Source organism: Gossypium hirsutum, chromosome A05, assembly GCF_007990345.1.
Source record: "Gossypium hirsutum isolate 1008001.06 chromosome A05, Gossypium_hirsutum_v2.1, whole genome shotgun sequence".
In the NCBI taxonomy this organism is placed as follows: Eukaryota; Viridiplantae; Streptophyta; class Magnoliopsida; order Malvales; family Malvaceae; genus Gossypium; species Gossypium hirsutum.
Window position 1 is genome coordinate 3,561,199 of NC_053428.1, and position 21,637 is coordinate 3,582,835.

At 34.5% G+C, this 21,637-nt stretch overlaps 3 protein-coding genes across 7 annotated transcripts; 1 reads left to right on the top strand and 2 right to left on the bottom strand.

The window, feature by feature from the left end:
• Positions 1–242: 242 nt before the first annotated feature.
• Positions 243–2,542, top strand: LOC121229232 (protein TIFY 10A). Its single transcript, XM_041112885.1, has 4 exons — positions 243–729; positions 1,419–1,823; positions 1,933–1,990; positions 2,141–2,542. Exons 1-4 carry the CDS (start codon positions 573–575, stop codon positions 2,241–2,243), a joined length of 723 nt encoding a protein of 240 aa, XP_040968819.1. The 5' UTR covers positions 243–572; the 3' UTR covers positions 2,244–2,542.
• Positions 2,543–6,855: 4,313 nt separating this feature from the next.
• On the bottom strand, positions 6,856–7,604 carry LOC107907088 (ethylene-responsive transcription factor ERF017). The gene has a single exon (XM_016834301.2). It carries the CDS (start codon positions 7,481–7,483, stop codon positions 7,055–7,057), a length of 429 nt encoding a protein of 142 aa, XP_016689790.2. The 5' UTR covers positions 7,484–7,604; the 3' UTR covers positions 6,856–7,054.
• A 2,440-nt stretch (positions 7,605–10,044) lies between these two features.
• Positions 10,045–17,074, bottom strand: LOC107958833 (auxin response factor 19). Of its 5 annotated transcripts, none has more exons than XM_016894729.2 (14): positions 16,408–17,074; positions 15,593–15,705; positions 15,405–15,500; positions 15,221–15,277; positions 14,937–15,092; positions 14,743–14,827; positions 14,458–14,548; positions 14,173–14,337; positions 13,856–14,051; positions 13,515–13,653; positions 13,358–13,420; positions 11,619–13,261; positions 10,691–10,881; positions 10,045–10,604 (listed from the first exon to the last, which is right to left on the bottom strand). In XM_016894729.2, the coding sequence occupies exons 1-14, from the start codon at positions 16,448–16,450 to the stop codon at positions 10,424–10,426; spliced, it is 3,219 nt and encodes a 1,072-aa protein (XP_016750218.2). In that variant the 5' UTR covers positions 16,451–17,074; the 3' UTR covers positions 10,045–10,423. The 5 variants fall into 5 exon arrangements, with proteins under 5 accessions (XP_016750218.2, XP_040968821.1, XP_016750217.2 ...); XM_041112887.1 differs by having other exon boundaries at positions 11,619–13,273; XM_016894728.2 differs by having other exon boundaries at positions 13,349–13,420.
• Between the last annotated feature and the right edge of the window lie 4,563 nt (positions 17,075–21,637).

Genomic DNA, 21,637 nt, shown 5'->3' on the forward strand with positions numbered 1-21,637 from the left:
TAAAATAAAATAAATCAAATCTATATATTAATTTTAAAATATTAAAATAATAGGGATAAGGATGTAATTTCTTGGAAAAGAATAAAATTACCTTAAAATACCCAACAAGAGCAACATGTTAAAAAAGGGAACATTAACCGGTAAAACATCGCCGTAGACAGATCAAGAAAAACCAAAAAAGAAAAAAGAAAAGGAAAAAAACATAAAACACGTGTTTGAAAACCAAATCCAAAATATTGAAGCAGTCGTTCCAAGGTGCAAAACTCTAACCCTTTTTCTAATTTTTTTCTTTTTAAAAAAATTTCCCATTTATTCCTCGTGCTTTTAACCCACCACCTTCCCTTCTCTCCCTTGCTTTTTTCTTTTTCAAAGATAAAAAAGAAACCATTTTCTCCTTCCCCTCCTCGCATAAATAAGTACTGCAATATTCCTTGGCTCAAAAGCATCTGAAATTCGACTAGATCCCTTAATGAAGTTGTAAAGTAAGTTCAAAGATCGAGAGCTAGGTATTTGATATCCAAATCATTCTCTGTAAATCCAAAAGGGGGGTTGGATTCTGTTTCGTCGGAAGTATGTCGTCTTGCTCGGAATCTACGGCTATGAAACCGGCTAGGTCACCGGAGAAGCCAAGTTTTGCCCAAACTTGTAATTTGTTGAGCCAGTACTTGAAGGAGAAAGGTAGCTTTGGGGATCTATCTCTGGGAATGACATGCAACGTTGAAGCTAATGGTAAGTTCATTCTTTCTTTCTTTTTCTGTTCTGGGTTGGTGATTAAATTGAGAAAAAATCATTGAATTGGAAAATTTTGTTATTAATTCATATTTATCTAAGAAGGAGCTTGATTTAATGTAGCTCTATTAATGAAGTTGAGTTAAGCTTTGTGTTGTTTCTTCTTTTACTTCAACCCATTTTTTTCTCTTTCGGACAAGGCGGCTTAATTACCCATTTTAACTTTCAGAATGTTGAAAACGGTTTAATCAATTTGATGTTCAAATTTTTGTTTTGTTTTGGATGTCTAAGATTCAGATCCTCAAAATCAGATTTGCAAATTGACATATTCATAATTAATGTTTCGAAAGAGTCAGAAAATATGCCCTTTAATTTCTCGGTCATCCCCTGAAATTACTCCAAATTTTGAAAAAAATCGTGAAGAAGAAATAAAGCACGTGATTCAAAAGTTTCAATTTTTGCGGGATGATTGAGACCTGAATCACGTACGTATGTTTTTTTGAGAATGAAATTCCGTTGAGATTTTATCGTTTTTAGATCTCAGAATCATCGGGTTTTTCATTATATATAGCCGGTTGTTGTTCACTTCATTAAACATACGCCCTCCACACTATCGACAAAGTTGTACGGTAACGGAGTTTGAATCTTCTAATCACTAATGTATCGCCTCATTTGTGGATATGTTGCAGGGACACCAGTGGTGCCGCCTCCGACCATGAATCTGTTCCCTCTCAATGACAAGTCCGATGATGTTTGTGGCCGAAACGGTGGGAATCCTAAGAACTTGACATCCATGGATTTGTTCCCCCAACAAGCTGGTTTGGCTTCTAAAGATGATAGTCCCAACAAGTTGGAGCCTCAGACTGCACCAATGACCATCTTTTATGGTGGACAAGTGATTGTGTTCAATGATTTTCCAGCAAACAAAGCTAAGGAAATCATGCTTTTAGCTAGCAACAGCAGCTCACAAAGCAACAACAGCTTCAACCCCATCCCTTTTACTTCTAGCATAGCCAGAAGTCCAATCGAATCAAGCATTGGAGTTCCTCCTACCTCAAAACCGGTTCACCCTGCTCAGCGAGCTGTCCCTGGCGGTAATCCTCGATTTTTTAAATTTGTCTGAGTTACGAAGATGGAGTTTTGCTTCATAGTTCAAGTTGTATATCGGATTTCTTATCTGTTTTTGTTGTCTATTTGCAACAGATCTGCCAATTGCAAGGAGAGCTTCACTGCATCGGTTCCTAGAGAAGCGAAAGGATAGGTAGGCATCGAGATTCTCATGGTCTTGTAGGTTACTTATTGAATTATCTTAATAAGATCAAAGCATATAGATTGTATGTCAAAGTTAAGGTTCCTTTGCCTAATTTATACAAATGATTGATATTGATGTCGTTACTGATCATTTCAACAGGATCACTGCAAAAGCGCCATACCAGATAAATAACTCAGCTGCAGCTCCTTCCCTGTCCGGCGATAACAAGTCATGGCTCGGTTTGGCTGCTCAATCACCATAGTAATCTGCTGAGCCGAAGTAATAATAATAATAATAATAATAATAATAATAATAATAATAAAGATCACAATTGTCATGTAAGCCAAGTTTGAGGTCTTCCTTTTTGAGGCTTTTCTTAAGCCTGCTGCTATCCTGTGTCTTTTTTTTTTCAGCAGGGTAAGCCTGCTGTTGTCTTACCTATGTATTCATGCATGCATCTAGTTATCAGCTCTGAGGAGAGCCCTCTTAGATCCTAACTATCAATCAAATTAGTTTTATTGTAATTATTTTTTTATTAAGGAAGTTTCAGTTTATGTTAAACTTTGAACAAAATTTCGTTTTGTTTTTTGTTGTATCGTGTAGAAAACATCATGTGATTTCTATAGCATTCAATATGAAACATACATACATACATACATACATGTATGTGAACTTTGAAAAGAAAGCCTTTGAACATGTCAAACACATACGCATGCGAAACCCGTGAAGCATGATCAACAAAAGAGTGTGTAAATGGGGAACCGTCAATACACAATGTAGTCCACATTCAAAAGTCAAGCAGACAAATTTAAGATAATAAAAATAATGCAAGTATAGAAAGAGGATAAGAGCAGAAGAGATTTGGATGATTCCGTTTCAACATGACTTGCACCTCATTCAATTCATAAATATTTATAGCTTGACTTTTGTTACAGGGTAGGTTTTGTATGCTTTGACTCATTCAATCTTCAATTACGAACATATTATTTTGATTCCCCAAAACAAGAGTTTCTACAACCACATTGTTCTCCACTTTTCTGCCTTTTTTATTTTTAATTTCTGCTTATCTTGTGTTATTGAGTTCCCAGGTTTCTTTGTATGTTGCAACAAGTATTTTCACGCATAAGTTGTAGATTTAATTTCTATACTTCGATTTGGTCTTTTTTAGATTTTATATTTTTCGATTGCAAATCTGTTAGCTTTTACATTCATCAAGTTTTACTATTTTCAAAATTTGGTGTGGAAAACATATTATCACATATGTAATGTTATGTCAACTTGTTACCTCTACATGTTACTCACATGAATGTTAGTTAATATTTTTTATTGTTGTTGTTTATGTCAATATTAAAATTTTAAAATAAAAAATTAATCAACAATCTTTGTAAAAAAGCATGCCAAGAGAAAAACAATGATTAAACCAACAACATAATGTTAAATGAAAAACAAAAGTTTAGAGATATAAAAGATGAAGAAATTTAACTCTCAAATTTCTAATCTAAAATCCCTCCACTCACAAGAAAATTTCCAACTCCCATCATCAGTAGCATTTGGTAAAATGAGAAACAGCAATTTGTCATATTTAAAACATGAACCACAGTCAAAATTTCAGAATTATTTATTCATTTGAAATTAGGGTTTTGGTTTGATGAGGTATTATGCCAAGCTGGGTATTGGCTGGTTGGTGAGAGTATTGAGGAACAAGATTACTTGAAAGCTACGAAAGGATTAGGATATCGAGGGCCCAGATTTTAGAACGTGTTTTTAATGTTTAACAACAAAAAATATGAATTTATGATGCACCAATCTTATCTTTCTCTATTTTTTTTCTTTAATTTTCATGTTATAATTTTATGTATTATTACCAAATCAACAATCAATCATTCATCATTTAAATTTCTTTTAAGAAAAATCCATTTACCTTTTCATCTACATTAAATATAAATATTTAAATTTTTATGTTTTTTTATATTAAGATTATTCTAAAAATTTAATATTTTTTAAAATATGATAGGTGGTCAAATCGTTCGATCATCTATTCGTTGGTCCAACCGGTTCAATTAAAAAATATTATAAATATAAAAAAAATTCGGTTCAACTGGTCATTACCAATTCTCAGGTTAACCGATTCAAAGCCCTTCTCCATATTGGTACTCCGATCGATTCTCAATCTAATCCTGTTCAAACAACATTGCTAAAAAACTGAAGCTTTTAGGCATCAATAAAATATTGTCATATTATAAATTTTTGAAGATAACAAAATATTATTATATACTCATATGTTTTTGTTTGACTGGATTTTACCACTAAATTTTAAAATTTAAATTGAATTTTCCCACTTAAATTTTAATTTTGAATAATTTAAAACAAAAACTAATATAATGTTTTCAAAGTTTTATTTTAATGATCAAAATAATAAATTAATAAATTAAAATAAATTTTTATTTAACCAATAAAACTAAACTTTTTAGTTTTATTTAAAATTTATCAAGACTTTCTTTCATAGAATAAAAATTTCCTGTTAATTTCTTAAATCTTAATATGTTTTTATACATCGATTTATAATTAATTGTTCAAATAAATTTGAATTAGGCTCAATATTTTTGTTGTAAAATTTAATTAGTGGTAAACTTGAGTACATTTTAAAATTGCATAGGGAAGAATTAATCATAATAAAAATATGTAGTGACAAATTTCAATATGTAAACATAATATATAATATAACAGAAAATTACGCATCAGCCCATTTTTCTTTAAATTTCATATTAATTATCTAAAAATTTTAAAAATAAACCCATTTACCTTTTGATGGTGCATTATATTATATAAATCAAATAGAAATATTTAATTTTATGTATTTTGTATTGGGTAAATTTATTCACCTACCGAATAGCTATATGTTGCAAATAATTAGAACAAACCAATGGATCATATGTATATATGGGAAAAGCGTTGGGTTCAAAATTGGCTATTACTCAGATTTAATTCATGTATTTTAAAATTTTAAAAAATAATCTTTATTATCATCATTTTGACGAGAGTACTGTTTTAATGAATGGACTTAAATTATCAAATAAAAGAAAAAGAAAGAAATAATTTTTTAATTATTTTTAATTTTAAAGATAAAATCTCAAATTTTATTAAAATATAAGATTATGCGCCATGATTTTGGTGGGAGCAGTTGGGGGTGGAAATGGGCCTGGGAGCATTTTTTAAAAGAAATCCGAATAAGATTTATTATTGATTTTCAGCTATTATTACAACTTAATTAGGTGGATTGAGTTTGACAAGCCCAATCTTTAATGCCATGCAATATCACCTATAAAAGCATCCTATGGCAAAAGCTTCCACAAATTTGTAAGCAAAGAAACTAGTGGTTTCAACAACTTTAATTATAAAATATTATTATGTATAATTGTGAAATTTATATTTGAACTAATTTAAAGTACTATCAGCAAACAAACAAACAAAGCAAATTAAATGATGATATAGCATCGTGAAATAGTTTTAAAACTAAATTCACTTCCTTTTAATGTGACCAAAAGCCACCCACCCATCCTGTAGTGAATGTGCTTGTAGATTTGGTGATGGAGTGCAAGTTTTATGTTGTCGTGGCATCACCTTTCAAATGGTTGAATTCCGCAGTACTGTTCATGAGGGTAGCAGCAAACCTACTGCACCAGGAACAAGCTGCTGTACATATGCCCATGAAACGATATATAGCATTGAGTGAATACGGTGGTGCACAAGTAACGAGCATGATGCATCCACAGGGTCACCACGCTCTTAAACAGCCGGCCACGGCAATGGAGCTAACCAGACAATCTACGAGGGTATAGCGGATACCAAAATGCATATGATTATTTACTATTTGATATAGATAGTTAATATTTGTGACCGTCGATGCATATGAATTCCATTGGCACCCTCTTGTCGGCAAACAACATGATTTCTTGCAATAAACGTTAATTCCACTGTGTGTTCGTAAAGAATCACATAAAAGCTTTATTGTAGCGGCGGAAGCTATAAACTATGATGCCTACCCAACATCTTACTTTTTTCGATATGAGATTTTTTTTTTTCAGATCTATTTTAATTGATCAAATAATGCCTCCCTGTTGTAGTTAATTGAAAATGAAAGTGAAGCAACCAATTCAGAATTGTCCTGCCAAGCTGGGCGAACCATGTGGTCATACAACGACATGTGCTCGGAAACCCAAGCGGTAGGCATTGAAGGCGAATGCAAGCTGTTTTACTACATGTTACAAATTTGCTTCAACTAAAAGATGGCAATAAGTTGATCCATTTTAATGAAAAAAAATGAGAACATTTCCACGTTTCAGTCCAGACATCATTCATGGGAAAACAAAACAATACACGAGTTTCCGTTAAAATAGCCTAAAAATACTCTAAATGCCATAATGAAGCTGAACCTACTTTGGACAATCCTACATAGAATGATCTTTCGGTTACTTCAAGTTGGGGTTTGTCCCAAAGCTACTTGGGAAAAGTCAAGCCGCAATAGAAAAAAGAAAAATAAAAAGGTGGTTAAAAATCAAAATCAATAATGGTTTCTTTTTTAACTTGAAATGAAGCTCAGAAACAAGAAAGCTGTTAGGTAGTGGAATGAATGTTTTGTTTCTAATTGGCTTATTGCGTTGAATCCCAAGTCACGAGTTTCAGTACGACTAAAAGACAACAAGAGTCCTAGTTTTTTTTCTTTTTAAAAAAATCCAACAATTGGACAATCTTAAGCTCTTTGGGTACTAAAGGAATATCTATCCATGAAAACATATGTTCAATGCAATTGAACACAAATCGTTGAAGAACGTATAGCAAGCAATTCGTTTTAATTTTGCATATTTGACCCAGAATAAACGAAACGACCTGAAAGAAGATTCAATAAATAAATAAATAAAAACATGAAAATCAGTTTCAGAAACTTTCCATCTACAAACATAACAAATCTTTACCTATCAAAATTTGCATGGCACTAACGTCGGATCTAGAAATGAACCATTTTCAACTAATATTTCAGGAAAAAAAGAAAAAAAGAAAAAAGATTGTAGAGAGCTAGAAAGTCCAAACACCAGGAGAAGGAAAATAAGCACGTCCCGATCTGTCTCCGACAGACCCACCGCCAAAATAACACTCTGTGTAAGAATTCCCGGCAGCAGCGGCCGCTACTTCCGTTTCTTCTTCTCCGGCATCCCTACGTGCGTGCCTGAAAGCCGCTTCTTTGATTTGATCTGGTGTCAACTCATTGGCGTCTGCTATATCCGGAGGATTGTCGGGAAAGTTAAGCTTTGCCGAATTCCCACGCAGACAAAAAACGGCAGCGTCGTAAGCTCTAGCAGCTTCTTCTGCTGTCTTGTAAGAACCCAACCATATTCTTCCTCGGCTATTGGGTTGTCGTACTTCCGCTACCCATTTCCCCCACTTCCTCATCCGTACACCCTTGTAACGGCCGCCGTCATCTCTTTCCCCGATCGGCCTCACCATTTTTTCTTTTCCTTGCTTGATTTAATTTTTATTGGATTATATATTTATATACCAAAATATGAAAAACAAAGGGCTGATTTGCAAAAGAAGTTGTGAAAGTAGGAGGCGGCAGAAAGGGGGGAGCGCGTGGATATTTGAGAAACTGCCACGTACATAATGGTGGAGGAAATGCCTCGGAGATTTTTCGGTGATGGGAACGTGGGGATTCGACGTGGAAGCTTGAGGACCGTCGGATATGGATTGGGACTCAACACGTGGGAGGGAATTTATTTAATTTGATTACATGTTTGGTGGACACGTGGAGGATGTTGAGAACAGAGTGAAGGTTCTTTGCTCTACTTCTATTTGCTGTTTAAACTTTTTTTGTATTTTTGGAGACGGTCGAAGTACGGTGAACTTGTCACCTAATTCTATGTTTGTTATATTTTTATTAAAACTTAAAAAACAATTAAACATAAAATTTACGACTATTATTTCATGCATGCAGTAGCAGAGTTAAGGGATCTGACAGTTTTTAGTTTTCTTAAAATGAAAATATTCACCTTCAATTATTTTATCTGATAAATTTATATTTTAGGAAATTAATTTAATATTTTAAAAATTATAAATATATAAATTATTAAAATTATAAAAAATTTAATTTTAATATTAAAATTTTTTTAACTTCGTCCCTAAGGTAACATATTTGCAAAAAATAACATAATGCTTTAGCAAGGACAAGTTAAATTATAAAAGATTAAATTATAATTTACCATTTTGGAAGGCGATGAGTTAGAAGAGTTGATGGGTAATGAGTTCCAAACTGGAGCCACCTTTATCTGCATATTTCATGGTTTTGATGAAAGGGAAAGTTGGTCCTTATTCTTTTTACTTGCTTTATTTGTTTTTATTGCCTTTCTTTTTGGGTTGTGAGTTTCAATGTTGTAAGGAGCTTATGCATGTGACTTCCTCCTTCCAAATCCTTAAACAAATATAATTAAATTTTATTAATTCTTCTTTAAATAAAATTATATTTTAACCTCGTTACAACGTTTTTTAAAAGAATTTTTCGATATTCCTACCATGGGAACAAGAGCATTAAGCGGGTGTTAATGGTGGTTGAGATCAATGGTCTATAGCTCCTTAGTTGAAGACATGGAGTCAGAAATTGAAAGTAAAAGAAAAACAGTTTTAAAATAATAACATATATTTATCTTTTCCTTCTTTTAATAAATAAAATTTATATGGTAGAATATAAAATTCAACCCATTCTTTATTGAATCGTTAAAAGTATTGGATGGTATAAAAGTACACACAAAAGAAAATATAAAATAATTATTTTAATTTTATATTGATATAAATGATTTTTTTTCTTTCAAAATATACATGATTATAGTCCAATGATATTTTAGCATATGTTTTTGGTGGATATAAGTAGGAAGGGATTTACCTTTAAAAAATACGGCTAAACTAAAAAATAATAATATTTTGAATTTATGCCATACAAATGTTGGCGCCTCCAAGATGTCCGGATCCAACTCTGGTTGCTAAAATGCACAAAATTAGGGTGATCCGTTTTGGAAACTCAAAAGCAACGATTCTGGAACTGAAAAGAAGAAAAATCAAATCCAGGGTACACGAACCCACTGCCAAAAGATCCAGAAACGACCCGTCCATGCCAACTCACTGTTTGAAATTGACGATGACGGGGACTCCGTTTGAAACCCGTAGTTGGACTGCTCCAAATTGGGTCCTGGGAGGCTCCAAGTTCGCCGCAGCGGCTTGGACTTGGGTTGGTGTCAAACATCTACCGCCGGCCAATATCGGGTCGGTTGATCAAGCAAAGTTGAATTTAGTGGAGCCCCCGGGTCAGCAAAAAGGAGCGGCTTCCTCGGCGGCGTCACAACATCCCAACAGAATCCTCGAGGGTGGGAGAGAGTGATGAGCCAAGGAAAGAGAATCGCGCAAATTTGGAGTTTGAAAGCCGCAAAAGCGACAAATTGTGGACACGTCGTAGGATTTCAGGGACCTGGGCCTGGTCCTGGTGATGTTGAAAAACTTTGATATGAATCAAGACAAAACAATTCCCCTTATGGCTTATCCTATACTCCATTTGTTCTTTTCTTTTGTTCCCACTGCCGCCCATTGCTCACTTTCCTAACCATTCAACATTCCATGTTATGAATCTTCATTGACTATAGAAGTTTCGAAGAATCTTCCAACAGAATGCCTTGTTGCATGTAAAGATACATGCAAGCAGTAGTTTACGATCAATTTTGAACCAATTTTATCAATGCATATAATGGCTAATAGATATATATAATGATATCATGCAAAACATAATATGGTTACCTGAAAAAGATAAGTAAAACAAATTAAATAAGAAGAAATTTCTATTTAGAGCTTTGGGTTCTGATTTCTGATTCCTTAGAACAAAAATTTGTAGCGTCAGTTTTCGCATATCACAAGGGACATGCTTGATATCAGGCCTGGAAGGTTTTGGCTGTCAACTCTCTGTTGCAACTCCATTGCAGCCTTGGCAAGAACTTTGATATGAAAAAAACCAGAAATGGGCTGCAACATGAACAAAAAGTGATGCTAATTTTATCTGCCAAGTAATAGATAGCTACAACCAAAGTACACATCTTTTGGATAATGTGCTCTATATCATAGCATTTACAGGAGAGAATGTCAGATCAGATCTTTGAACATGTTTATTTTATACATCAATGGTCCCTTGCCTCTTGTTTCCTTCTGAACCATAAGTCATCATTGGAGAATCAACGAAGGACAGAGTCAACTTACACCATCGGATTAGCTCAATCACCCAGGCTAATCACTTCTCTTGAAGGACTGAACTGCATTGTACTCCTTTGAGTGAACAAGCATACAATATATTCATCCACAGGCCCGGGCAAAGTTCAAGGGAAGAAGACATCTCAATATCCGAATTTAGAGACATCATCTGTTAAATGAGACTGCTGAGGTATCATCATAATGTCCTCTCCATGCATTTCCGTTTTCAGACCCACTGCAAGCTTGATTGGGAACTGACACATTTCCAAGATTACCATCCAAGCTCATCTGCTGTACTTCTGCTGACGACAGTATCTTTATGCTCTGAACACAACTTACAAATTCTCTGCAAAGATAAATAATTCTGAAAGTTAAAAGACTGACGGAGACCAAGACTAAGAGTCAAAGCTCAAATTGGGCTCCTTCACTTACTCCCAAGGATCGTCACCAACAAGTAATATGTCATTTTCATGATCCACATAAACTAATTTCCAGTCAGAACTTTGTGGATCCTCCAGCTGCCCCTCGATACCGAACATACGGACTAGATCATGCCGTAGTTCATCATACCCTTTATAGCGGGTCACATCAATTGATCTTCCCACAGAACCACGCTTTTGCACCTTCATGAGTTCAAACCAGCATCAAGCATATATAATTTTCAGCAAGAGATAAAGAGGATTGTTCATATTATAACTAGAATCAGAAAAGGCTTTAGCAAGTACTACAACTGTAAATTTCCATAAAGTTAATCGGACAAGCAAATCAAGGATTTGTAGATTAGGATTACAAGATGCAAAAGATAATGCAAGACTGAAGGTGAAACATTTGAGTGAGAAATTTTCAATTGCGTCAGTCATAGAAAGCTATACATAACTGTTGGGACAATATCAGAAAGAAAAGCAAAAAACTTTACAGGTCAACAATATATTACAGCTTTCTCAGGTGGAAGGTCAAAACAAGGGAAAAGCAAAACTAATGTTCTACAACTTGATGTTTAGCTGAAACAAGAGAACTGCCTTATGACATACATGGATCACAGAGACAGACTGATGAAACAAAAAGCTATTCATGTTTAGAGATCAGAAACCGTCTAATTGCAAGGTTACAACATCTGGTTACACCTAATAAACCAAGTTTTGAGTTTCAAAAGACAAAAACTATGGAGAATTACAAGGTTTAAAACTGGCCTCGCTAGCAATCTTGTTCCAGTGTACCTGTTTCCAGTGTACCTGTTTAAGCAATGCCTAAAACACTCCCTAAAAAAATGCTCTACCTTTTCTTTCAAGAAATTAGAACATATCTAGAAGAGACAATAAATGAGGTAACAAGCATAACCATAATTAGTGGGTTCACACACCTTTGTATATGTTCGCATGCGTTGAGTTTGGTTGGTCCACAATCCGCCATTTAAAACTCCTGTCTCATTTATGGCAACATCATTTGAGCATCCTGTCTTGAAAGGTATATTTGGCACACCAAATGACTGACAGCTTATTGCAGCAGTAGACAACTCAGTGTCAATATCTCTTGGGTTCCCACCATAATTAGAAAGCATGTTTTGAAGATCCTTTTGAGAGTCATATTCCCTTGTTAACAAAGTCTCAGGTGCCAATCCATCAATATTAGCTGTAAAAGGAAGATTGTTCCGAGAATGTGATTGGACATCACCTTCCAGAAAGGAAAGGGCGGCATTATGCTGGATGGTGCCTGCGTCCAAGCAATATGATGTTCCAGAAGAGGATGCTTCTAATTGGTCTGTTACAGAACTTTTGTACTTTGATTGGTCTAGTCCTCTAGAGGTGGGCGGCTCATGTTTGATTTGAATATCAGGCTTGCTCAGGAGCTCTTGAGCTAGTGTACTTGGAGGCTCAACAACTGGATCTGTCATCAATATGGATGGTACATGGTGACTTCTGTTTATAAGGTTTGATGGGGAAACCTGACAATTATTGGTAGAAGATAAGGTCGAAGGTGGAGCATCTCCATCAATAAGACCAGAATTGCTTCTCATTGCCATAAGTTGTTTGCTCTGACTTTGGGATTGATGCACTGAAAGTTGTTGAGGTTGCACAAACATCGATGTTGAGAAGCCATTGCTACCCAGTGGTTGCACCTGGCTCTGAGAAAGAGGCAACTGCTGCAATGGTTGGTTCTGTTGATGAGTTTGCTGTTGCTGCAACATTGGAGGCTGCAGCAGTGACCCAGCTGCGGAGAGTAATTGTTGAGCCGACTGCTGCTGCTGCTGCTGCAATTTTTGGAGAAGTTGTAATTGCAGTTGCTCCGAGAGTCCCTGCTGTGATAGTTGCAGAATCTGCGGCTGCTGCTGTGTCCTCTGGGACAGGCTTTGTTGCAGTTGTGTCTGTTGCTGCTGCCTCTGCATGAGGTTAGGTTGCTGTTCCATCTGCTGCTGAACCCGTGTATCTTGTGGTAATGACGTCAAAGGATATGAAGTCATATGAGCAGAGAGGGTAGTTTGGGTAGACAGGCTATTGCTTGTCAACAATTGTTGCTGCTGCAGGTGAGAGTAAACAGCTGGCTGATGCAAATTTTGATTTGAGATCTGGTTAGGAGCAACAATACCATTAGTTACTTGAGGCGGTAGGGTTGGTTGTTGTTGCAGCGGCTGCTGCTGTTGTGGCTGTTGTCTCTGTTCCTGGTGGATGTGTTGCTGTTGCTTTGGAGATGGCTGTGGCTGAGGCTGCTGTTGATGAAGAAGATGTGACTGTGGCTGTGGCTGCTGCTGTGGTTGTTGTGGCTGCTGTTGCTGCAATTGCTGTTGGGGTTGCTGCTGCTGATGTTGATTTACCGGGGTCTGCAATATCTGCTGGGACCAAGTCGTAGGTGCCTGAGGCAACTGGTTGACTTGGTTTGGGTTAGCTTTATTAAATTGCATATTCGGTGCAGGTAATACAGGAGCTTGAAAATTCAATAATTTGGAAGGATCATCAATGCTAAGGTTACTATGCAGCAGATTCGAAGAAACCGTTGATGGAAAGAATCCTGATTGAGCAGCTGGAAACTGATTACTTTGTTGCATATTCATCCACTGAACTAAACTCAAACCAGGGAAGATTGAACTAGGGGTACCTCTCATACCAAAATCATCTCCAAGCCAAGGCGTAGCTCTTTTGAAAGCGTTCTCGACATCAGAATCATCATCTGCAAATGCATTTTCAGGAAGATCTAAGTTCTTGAATTTTTCCACTCTGTCCATTTTTACAGCAAGATTTATCCTCGTAAATATGATTTTTACCTGGCATCCCTGGTTGCTTCGGAAACCTAGGTCTGAAAAAAGGAGGTGGACATATGAAGAAAGGAGATACAACAGGCTCAATTTCCCAAATTGAAACTCGCCTGGGCCGTTCTCCAGCTGTAGATTCATCCCAACCAACCTGTTAATAATGTAGCCAAGTCTGTATAAGTTATTATAGAGCAATGTATTATGAAAGAAACAAGAAGATGTAACTTGCTATCAGCACATGTCAATAATGTGTTTTCATTGAAACCATACCAGGCATCTTCTGAAATATAAATGCCAAAGAACAATAATGGTCAACAATTGTATTCATGAATCGCACTATGTCCAAAGAATACCTGAAGATTGCGCCATTGTGAGTTTTTCCATCGCACAGGATCCAGGTCGCTGATACCAGTAACTGTACCCATGTATCTTCGTACTCCAGACTCCTCAGTCTCAAACATCATTCTAAACCGCATGCCAAGAGAAACTTGGGTGTACATGGCTTTGTTATATTTTGCTAAGGGTACCACAAACTCAGAGGGGCTTGCCCTATCAAAATTATAAAACTTTTGAGACCTTATATTAACATCTTTTTTCCTTTGAAAATGAAAATTGGCGATTAAACAGTAATGATGAATCTAAGAGCAAAAGAAATATGTTATAGCTATACCTTGGATTGTAGAATATAGTAAATGGGCTGAAATTTGCAGCAGCATGGGCTGCAGCAGCAAGGATCCCTATATGCATGCTATCACTAGAAATCACTGATGATGAGAGAGCTGGCTGTTGTCTATTAGCGCGCCTTAGACCCAAGAGAAGCTGTGACTTCGCATCTCTACATTTAAGTAAGGAATTTCAGTTGAGCAGCAAAATGGACAGCCATCTAGTTGATTCTATCAAATACATGCAGACAAACACATGTAAACAAACCTATGTGTATGTATATGAATCTCACCTTATGAAAAGAACAGAATCACCAGCGAAGAGTCTTTTTGTGCTAACAAAGACACTCCAACCGGTAGTCAGAAGGTGCCTCTTTGGTTGACCTGCAGAGAAGCCATTATGCATTTCGATATATTATTTCATTTCTGACACCTATAAAATACATAAGGTACACCATAATATGTTGAAACAAAATAAACCTGGCATCACCTTACAGTATCAGTAATAAAGAACATAATCAATTCCAGTACTCTGCTTGAGAAATGAAAAGAGAGCAATATCTAGGATAGAACAATACCTCGATAAATATGTCTAAAAGTCCATGCATTTTCATGCAAATCTCTTGCTACAAGCTCTTGAGCAGGTGGTTGCATGGAAAAATCCTACCAAACATCATTATTTAGATACTAGGAAATTAAACACAAAATGCTTACATCTCATCTTTTATCCAATCTTAAAATATAAACCTAAATATTGAAAGTTTCTACATACCAGAGAAGGGAAGATCTTCTCAGCTGCTCGACGAGGGACTGAAAATCCACCATGAGTGCTAGTATCACTAGCTGTAAGAGTCTTGCAAAAGAACTCAGCAGGTTGCCTGCTTTGCTTGAGGCCCATATCAGATGCCAGTAATGCTTCCTTGTCATACTGTGCAGAAGTACTATAAAGATTCTTCCCATCTTTCACTATATGTGAAAATTTAAGAGAAAAGAAAAAGGAAAGAAACAATTCTGCCATATCCATTAATTAATTCTCGAATTTAATAGCTAACCTACTTTGTTTACAGGTTGAAGAGTCATTTGGGCATAGACCTCATCAGTTTCTGGATCAGCCTGATTGAAATTTCAAATAATTCAAGACATTAGCCTCTTCATAAGATCATATAACATTAGTTGCATTTTTATGTCATTTAACCATTACAAAGTTAGCTTGTGATAATGGTGGTATGCTCATTCTTACATGCAATGTAACATTATGGAGGACACAAATCAACTTGGAAGGAAGGTTAGGGTAACATGGTATGAAATCAGTCTCCTTCTGCATTGATGCTGCAACCTGAACAAAATTTATTAATTATAGAAAAATTTGATAGCTGTCCAGATTCAGAACAATTATTCCTTGGGAAATGAATGAAGAAAGCGACTTACTTGTTCGCTGTGGCCTTGAGGAAAATAAACCACCAGACTCCCAATTGGTGGCAAAGAAACCAGTGGTCCAGCACAAGCATGCCATAATTCTGAATTGATACTCTTCCTATCTCCTGCTTTCCAAAACCAACCATAACAATATGAAACATCCCACAAAACCACAAAAAGTCATAAAAATTATTTAAAGCATATCAACTACCAAAGAGTTCTCTATATTCGTATTCCGTATAACTTTAAACCATCGACAAGGCAACAATTAACTGTATAGTTTCAAAGCAAAAAAAATAAAAATCCACAATTTCCTGGCATCAAAAAATTAATTCTACTTTTTCCCAGATAGCAAGTTCACAGCAAAAAGTTACTATGAATATTCCTTTATATCAATTATGGCTTTATGTTTGGACTTCACCCAAAAAAAAAAAAAAAGATCGTTGCATGTTTCCTTTCTTCTTCAATTTGCAAAATGAGGAAAGTTGCCACTCAGTTAACAACTATTTAGCTTCTATTTTTGTTTCTTGCTTCTTTCCATTTTTATCAAAATGGAGCTTTATATGAACTCTTTAAAAAAAATGTTACAGCATTTTACATGAAAAAAAAATGTGTAGCAGTAAAACAAAACCAAAACATCATAACAATTGTTTTAAGCCAGCAAGAGGGATCTGCATAATATAGGGGGAAATCCATAAAACATAAATATGTACTATTAATAATTAAGAAAATCTCTAACTGCTCTGAACCAAAGACTATTTTGACTCAAAAGGATAACAAAAAAAACTGAAACAGAATTAAAAAGAAAACAGTAAGAAAGATCAAACCTTCAGCAGGATTTGCCAAAAATCCAGTTGGTGGAGCCTTCATGCTTACTAGTTTGAATCAATTACAAAAATACCAACTTTTTTAAAGGAATCCGATAACTTTGGTTGTTCCAGAGATCAAATATCTTCACCATATAGTTACTTTCCAAGCTTTTATGCTATGAAACAACAACGCTTAAAAAAAAATCCTTCGTCGGAAAACTACAACAGACGCCGTTGAGGAGAGGAGCCACTTCTTCCATTCACATTCAAGTTCCTAATAAACTAACTTGTAGAGAAAAACAAACGCCAAAACCTTGTTCTTTGCTCAGCTGTATTTTCGGTCATTATCTTCATAACAAGCTTTGATTCGCACAGGATTTCAATTACACTAAGCATTATCTTGTTAAAAAAAATCAGATTCCGTCGATGAATCGGTTTTGAAAAAGCCTAGAGTACTAACTGCATGGTACGCTAACAACCGGTTTAAAAACTTGCTCCTCACTTGAAGTTCACCTTTTTCGTTCTAGAATCCGACGAGAAAAAGAAATTTAAAAAGAAACTTTATGGGATCAAGGAGAAGAAAGAGACTTGTATCCGGAAAATCAGAGAGGCAAAGCAAAAGCAGAGCTTAAAACAGCTTTTTGTAGCCGAAGGTATAAAATAGAAAACTGGAACAAAGCAAAAGGCAAATTAGAGATGGTAATTGGTAAATAAGAAAGAATGTAACTGTTGCGCGTGATAATTGGCGCGTGGTGTTATGGTAAGCAGACAGTTAAAAATTGGTACCAAAATTTCAGTTTTCACCGCAGGGAAATATTCAAGGTTTGGAATTTGGGGAATACGCAGGATGAAGGTAATTTTTATTCGGGGTTGGCGGGATTATGATCGAGTGTGCGCCAGATATGGAAATATTCTTATGCTCCATGACGTGGCACCGCACTCTAAATATTTTTAATGTATATTTGTTGTCAGCCGTTGATTGGAATTCTTTGTTGGTGTTTCGGGCCCACCAACTTAAAAATCATTATGATGATTTCTTGGGATCTTAATCATCATTTCCTCATGACTGAAATTACCCATTAAAAACCATATATATTTTACACCATTATTATTTTGTTTTTCAAGTTCCACCGGTTAATGGATAATCCGAAAAACCGAATGAAAATGAGATTAAAGTTTGTTTTTGTGTGTGTGATTATATATTTTTACCATATAATTTTACTTTGATAATTTATATTTTTATAATTTTTAAAAGGTTAAATTAATTTTGTATCAATTATGAAGGGGACAAAGTGTAATTTTATCATTATTAATTTAAAATTTTATAAATTATAAAGGGTCTAAATTAAAATTTTACCATTTTAAGGGTCGGAGTCTTGGCTTACACAATTAATTTTTACTTTTAAACAAATTTAATAAAAAAAAAATCACCAATGTTGATTGAATAGTATTATAAAGTTTAAAGTTGAAAATTGTATTTTAAAGAATTAAAATCAGATGGAGCAACATTTTCTTAAAAATTAATAATTAATAATTACTCCATATGCTAAGCAGTCTTCCAGAATTGCAAGAAACGGAGGTGTAAAGTTGAGAATCAATTAACTTTGAAATAACTCACCACAACCAAATTTTTATTTAAAAAATAACCTTAAAGTTTAAATCTATTGCAAATTACATATTAAAAATGAACCCCATAGACTAGACTAAACTAGGCTGGCAACTTCTTCCCACATCTTTCTAAACTTGTGCATAATTAATAATTAATTTTGTACTAACAAAAAAAAAAAAGGAATATCCTGATTTTATGCATCACACCTCACAAAAGAAAATTAGTAGTGAAATATAAAAATAATTTGCGTTGGAGCTAGATTGTGAAAGCTAAGATGCTTAGATTTGATTTCATTTTTCATCATCATCGACTTTTTTCATTAAAAAGGGAATTCAATAGCTATGTTATCAGGTAGATACAATTGTGAACTAACTATGTAATGGTTCTCATCATTACAATTTCTTTATATTTTCTCCAAGGAATGAATAATATATTGTTTTGGCCATCATTTCCCCCATTAAATTAAGAGATTGTTTAGGACTTAAAAGAGTTATGGCCAATTCATTTTAATTTATCATCCATATAACTTACCTTATCATTCCAAGAAACAGGACAGAAATTTGTGATAGAGAGAGAGATCCAATGAAGCCCAGCCAAAGGAGTTCCGAGGAAAAACCCCCCAAGGACGTGGTGCAACTTTTGTCGGGCCAAACACCTTCAACTCCGACCAAATTGTGGGGTTAATCTGGTTTCCATTTGTTTTAATTTTTATTTTATTTCCTTTTTCCCCCATGTTTGAAACTATCATGAGTAGCCATGGATTAATCTCTGGTTAATTTAGCCATTGCAGTTTCTCTGATTAAAACCCTTTTTTCCATATAATAAAAATATATATTATACTCAGATAAGGGAGCAAGTGGGATTCCCATAGTCCCCATCTCTTCTTAAACAAATATGGCCCCATATTGAGACTGACAAATTCTAAGCCAAAAGTAAAAAGTTTATGTTTATCATCACCCATTTCGCTTTCGCAGCTATGCGCCTCCCATAGGTCCAAGCTCTCTTTTAGCTACCATGGAGAAGGAGCTTGCAAGTTATTGGGTGGGTGCAAGCTTCGTGAACAATTCGATTTTAAACAACATGCCATCACTTTGATTCCAATCCTACAACTTATTTCGGGTTTGGACTCAAGTTATTGACTTTTTACCATCCAATTTTAAATTGGATTAAGTTGATAAGATTAAATGTTTTACTGAAAAAAAAAAGTGTAAATTTGATTATTGCTGTGATGATCTTTAGTCACATTTGAGGTTCTGAAAAGTGGCACTTACATCAAGTCTGACCAATATATAGAAGCTTGCTTTTATAATTCTAATATCTGATCATTCTGGTCCAGCTGTCTAGGATTTAGATTTTATAGTTTGGTTTTAACATGGTGACAGGAGACTTCTCACAATGCGAAAGCCGTCTTGTAATGAATCAAATCACCACAAGAATGAGCGATTAGATATGGGGAATTCAATAAAATGGCGACACACTTTACTAGACTACTAGGTAAAAATAAAAAGAAGACAAGACATAACTAACGCAATGTCATACAGTTGTTTTGCTCTTGCAAATCTCATCACTAAACATGCTGATATATGCGAAATTTTCTATTTCGGATAAAAGATGTTTTTCCTTCTCATCACTAAAAATGTAAAAAAAAAAAAAAAAGAAAGTGTGAAAGGGTGTCTGCCATTTCCAAAGAGATCACTGAATCATGGAGGAACATTGATGACGAAGTACAACAATTTTTTTTATGACAATTAATATCATTATTAGGCATGTAAATTAGGTGAAGAAGAAATAGTAATTATGAAATCAGGTCTCATATGGGGCTGTTTCATGAGAAATGGAAAAACAAAGCATGCAAACAAAATGATTTGGTTTTGATAATAAAATTATGTTTTACTTAGGGATGCACAAATGCACATGGACAAAGAAAGATGTCTACCTGTGATCATGAAAATAATCAAATGATTTATTTGGGAGAGTAATTAAAAAGGATTTTACTCAATTTTTTAAATATATGATTTGACATATATTAAAAGGAAGGAATAACAATGAGATGCTTTTTTTTCTTTTTTTTTTTTGTTTAAGTTGAGAATTAACATTAATACTCTCATATCTAGGCACTAAAAAAGCTTTGAAAATGAATGTTGTTTAATTATATATATACCATTCAATGGGAATTTATATGCATGAAGGTATTAGTATCTCTAAAAGATATTGACATGAAGTTTCATATAATGGTCCCAAAAGCATCCAATTTTTTTTAAAAACAAACTTAAATATATATATACTATATGCTTACACATTGACTTCAATACTAGAATCCTACTGTAGTCCATAAAAATTTTAATACTTTTCACTTCATTTTTATTTTTATTTTTAAATGAATATATGTGATATCTTCCAAATAAATTAAAGAGTAGCCCTAGAAATGGTTGGGATATATACAACTTTATGGGGTTTTTTTATTCTTGCTCCTGCTTTAAGTAATAGGATGACAGTGCAATGATAATTTTTTAACAATATGTATATCTTTTAAAACTCGTGATCAACATTTATCATGAATAATTAATTATTGGTTCATTCTAATAAATGCTTTAAAAAAATTATTAAAGATGAAATCTCCTCACTTGACTGACATTTTTTTTTTGTATTAAGTGTTATTAGACTGATGGTATAGGGAAGAGGAAGAAGAAGAAGGAGGAGAAGAGGAGGAGGTTGATAATGGGGGCAACCACTAAGGTCAACATCAAGGTTTATTCAACTCTATCTCTAAAGTCAAAAGAGGGGTCTGCTCGAATTCTGAAAGTCATTTTTGTATTTATATCCACTTCTAAAAGACTAGCCATATGATATTTCACCTTTCCTGGGACCCTTTCCTTTTTCATGTTTAAATTCAATGCACCATAGGTTAAATACGTGATGATGATGATAAAGATAATACCGAATTGGCAGATTTTCTTGCTACCGTAATAAATATATTATTATATTCTATGTTTCAAGTTTTGATATATTTACTTTCAAAAGAAAACTGATATATTTAATTATTCCTATAATTTATGTGAAAAATAAAGAGGACAGCGCTGACTTCACACTTCATGAATTATTAGAGCGGTGCTTTGAATAATTATGTAATTGTTGATTTTTTTTTCCTGTGCTTTAATTAGTAATTGTGAACATTAATTTATGTAAATAAGTTGAGCAGTGCTGCACTATTATTAATCCTACATTATTGAAGTGTTACTGTTAGGAAACTGTTCTGCGTTTGATTAAAAATATTGCAAACCAAATGAGTAGTTTGGAATTTTATTGAAGGTGTTGCAGCTTCTACTTGGCCAATTATAGAACCCTAAAACTACATGCAGAATTAGATTCCCACATGAACCATGCAAAGATGATTTATATTCCAATTTCAACTAAACCTAGCTAAAAGAAAAAAAACCAAAATCAAAGGTAATTAATATAAAGCTCAAGCAGTGGAGGTATATAGTATTATGCTGCCTGCCAATGCCCTGACAATCTTAATATAAGTAATAAAATTAACTAACCCATTTAACCAACAAAACCCATAAATAATGGAAGCTTGTGCCTGCATGGTTTTTGCGATATTAATTCCGGCTACTGCACTTACATGGAACCCTAAAG

Bases quoted from the DNA above. Each gene is read 5' to 3' on its own strand.
- LOC121229232 (XM_041112885.1), top strand. From the start codon at position 573: ATGTCGTCTTGCTCGGAATCTACGGCTATGAAACCGGCTAGGTCACCG. The intron at 730-1,418 runs GTAAGTTCATTC...GATATGTTGCAG, and splicing joins ATGCAACGTTGAAGCTAATG to GGACACCAGTGGTGCCGCCT. The intron at 1,991-2,140 runs GTAGGCATCGAG...TCATTTCAACAG, and splicing joins CTAGAGAAGCGAAAGGATAG to GATCACTGCAAAAGCGCCAT.
- LOC107907088 (XM_016834301.2), bottom strand. From the start codon at position 7,483: ATGGTGAGGCCGATCGGGGAAAGAGATGACGGCGGCCGTTACAAGGGT.
- LOC107958833 (XM_016894727.2), bottom strand. From the start codon at position 16,450: ATGAAGGCTCCACCAACTGGATTTTTGGCAAATCCTGCTGAAG. The intron at 14,052-14,172 runs GTATAGCTATAA...TAATTTTGATAG, and splicing joins ACTATATTCTACAATCCAAG to GGCAAGCCCCTCTGAGTTTG. The intron at 10,882-11,618 runs GTGTGTGAACCC...GAACTCATGAAG, and splicing joins GCATGCGAACATATACAAAG to GTGCAAAAGCGTGGTTCTGT.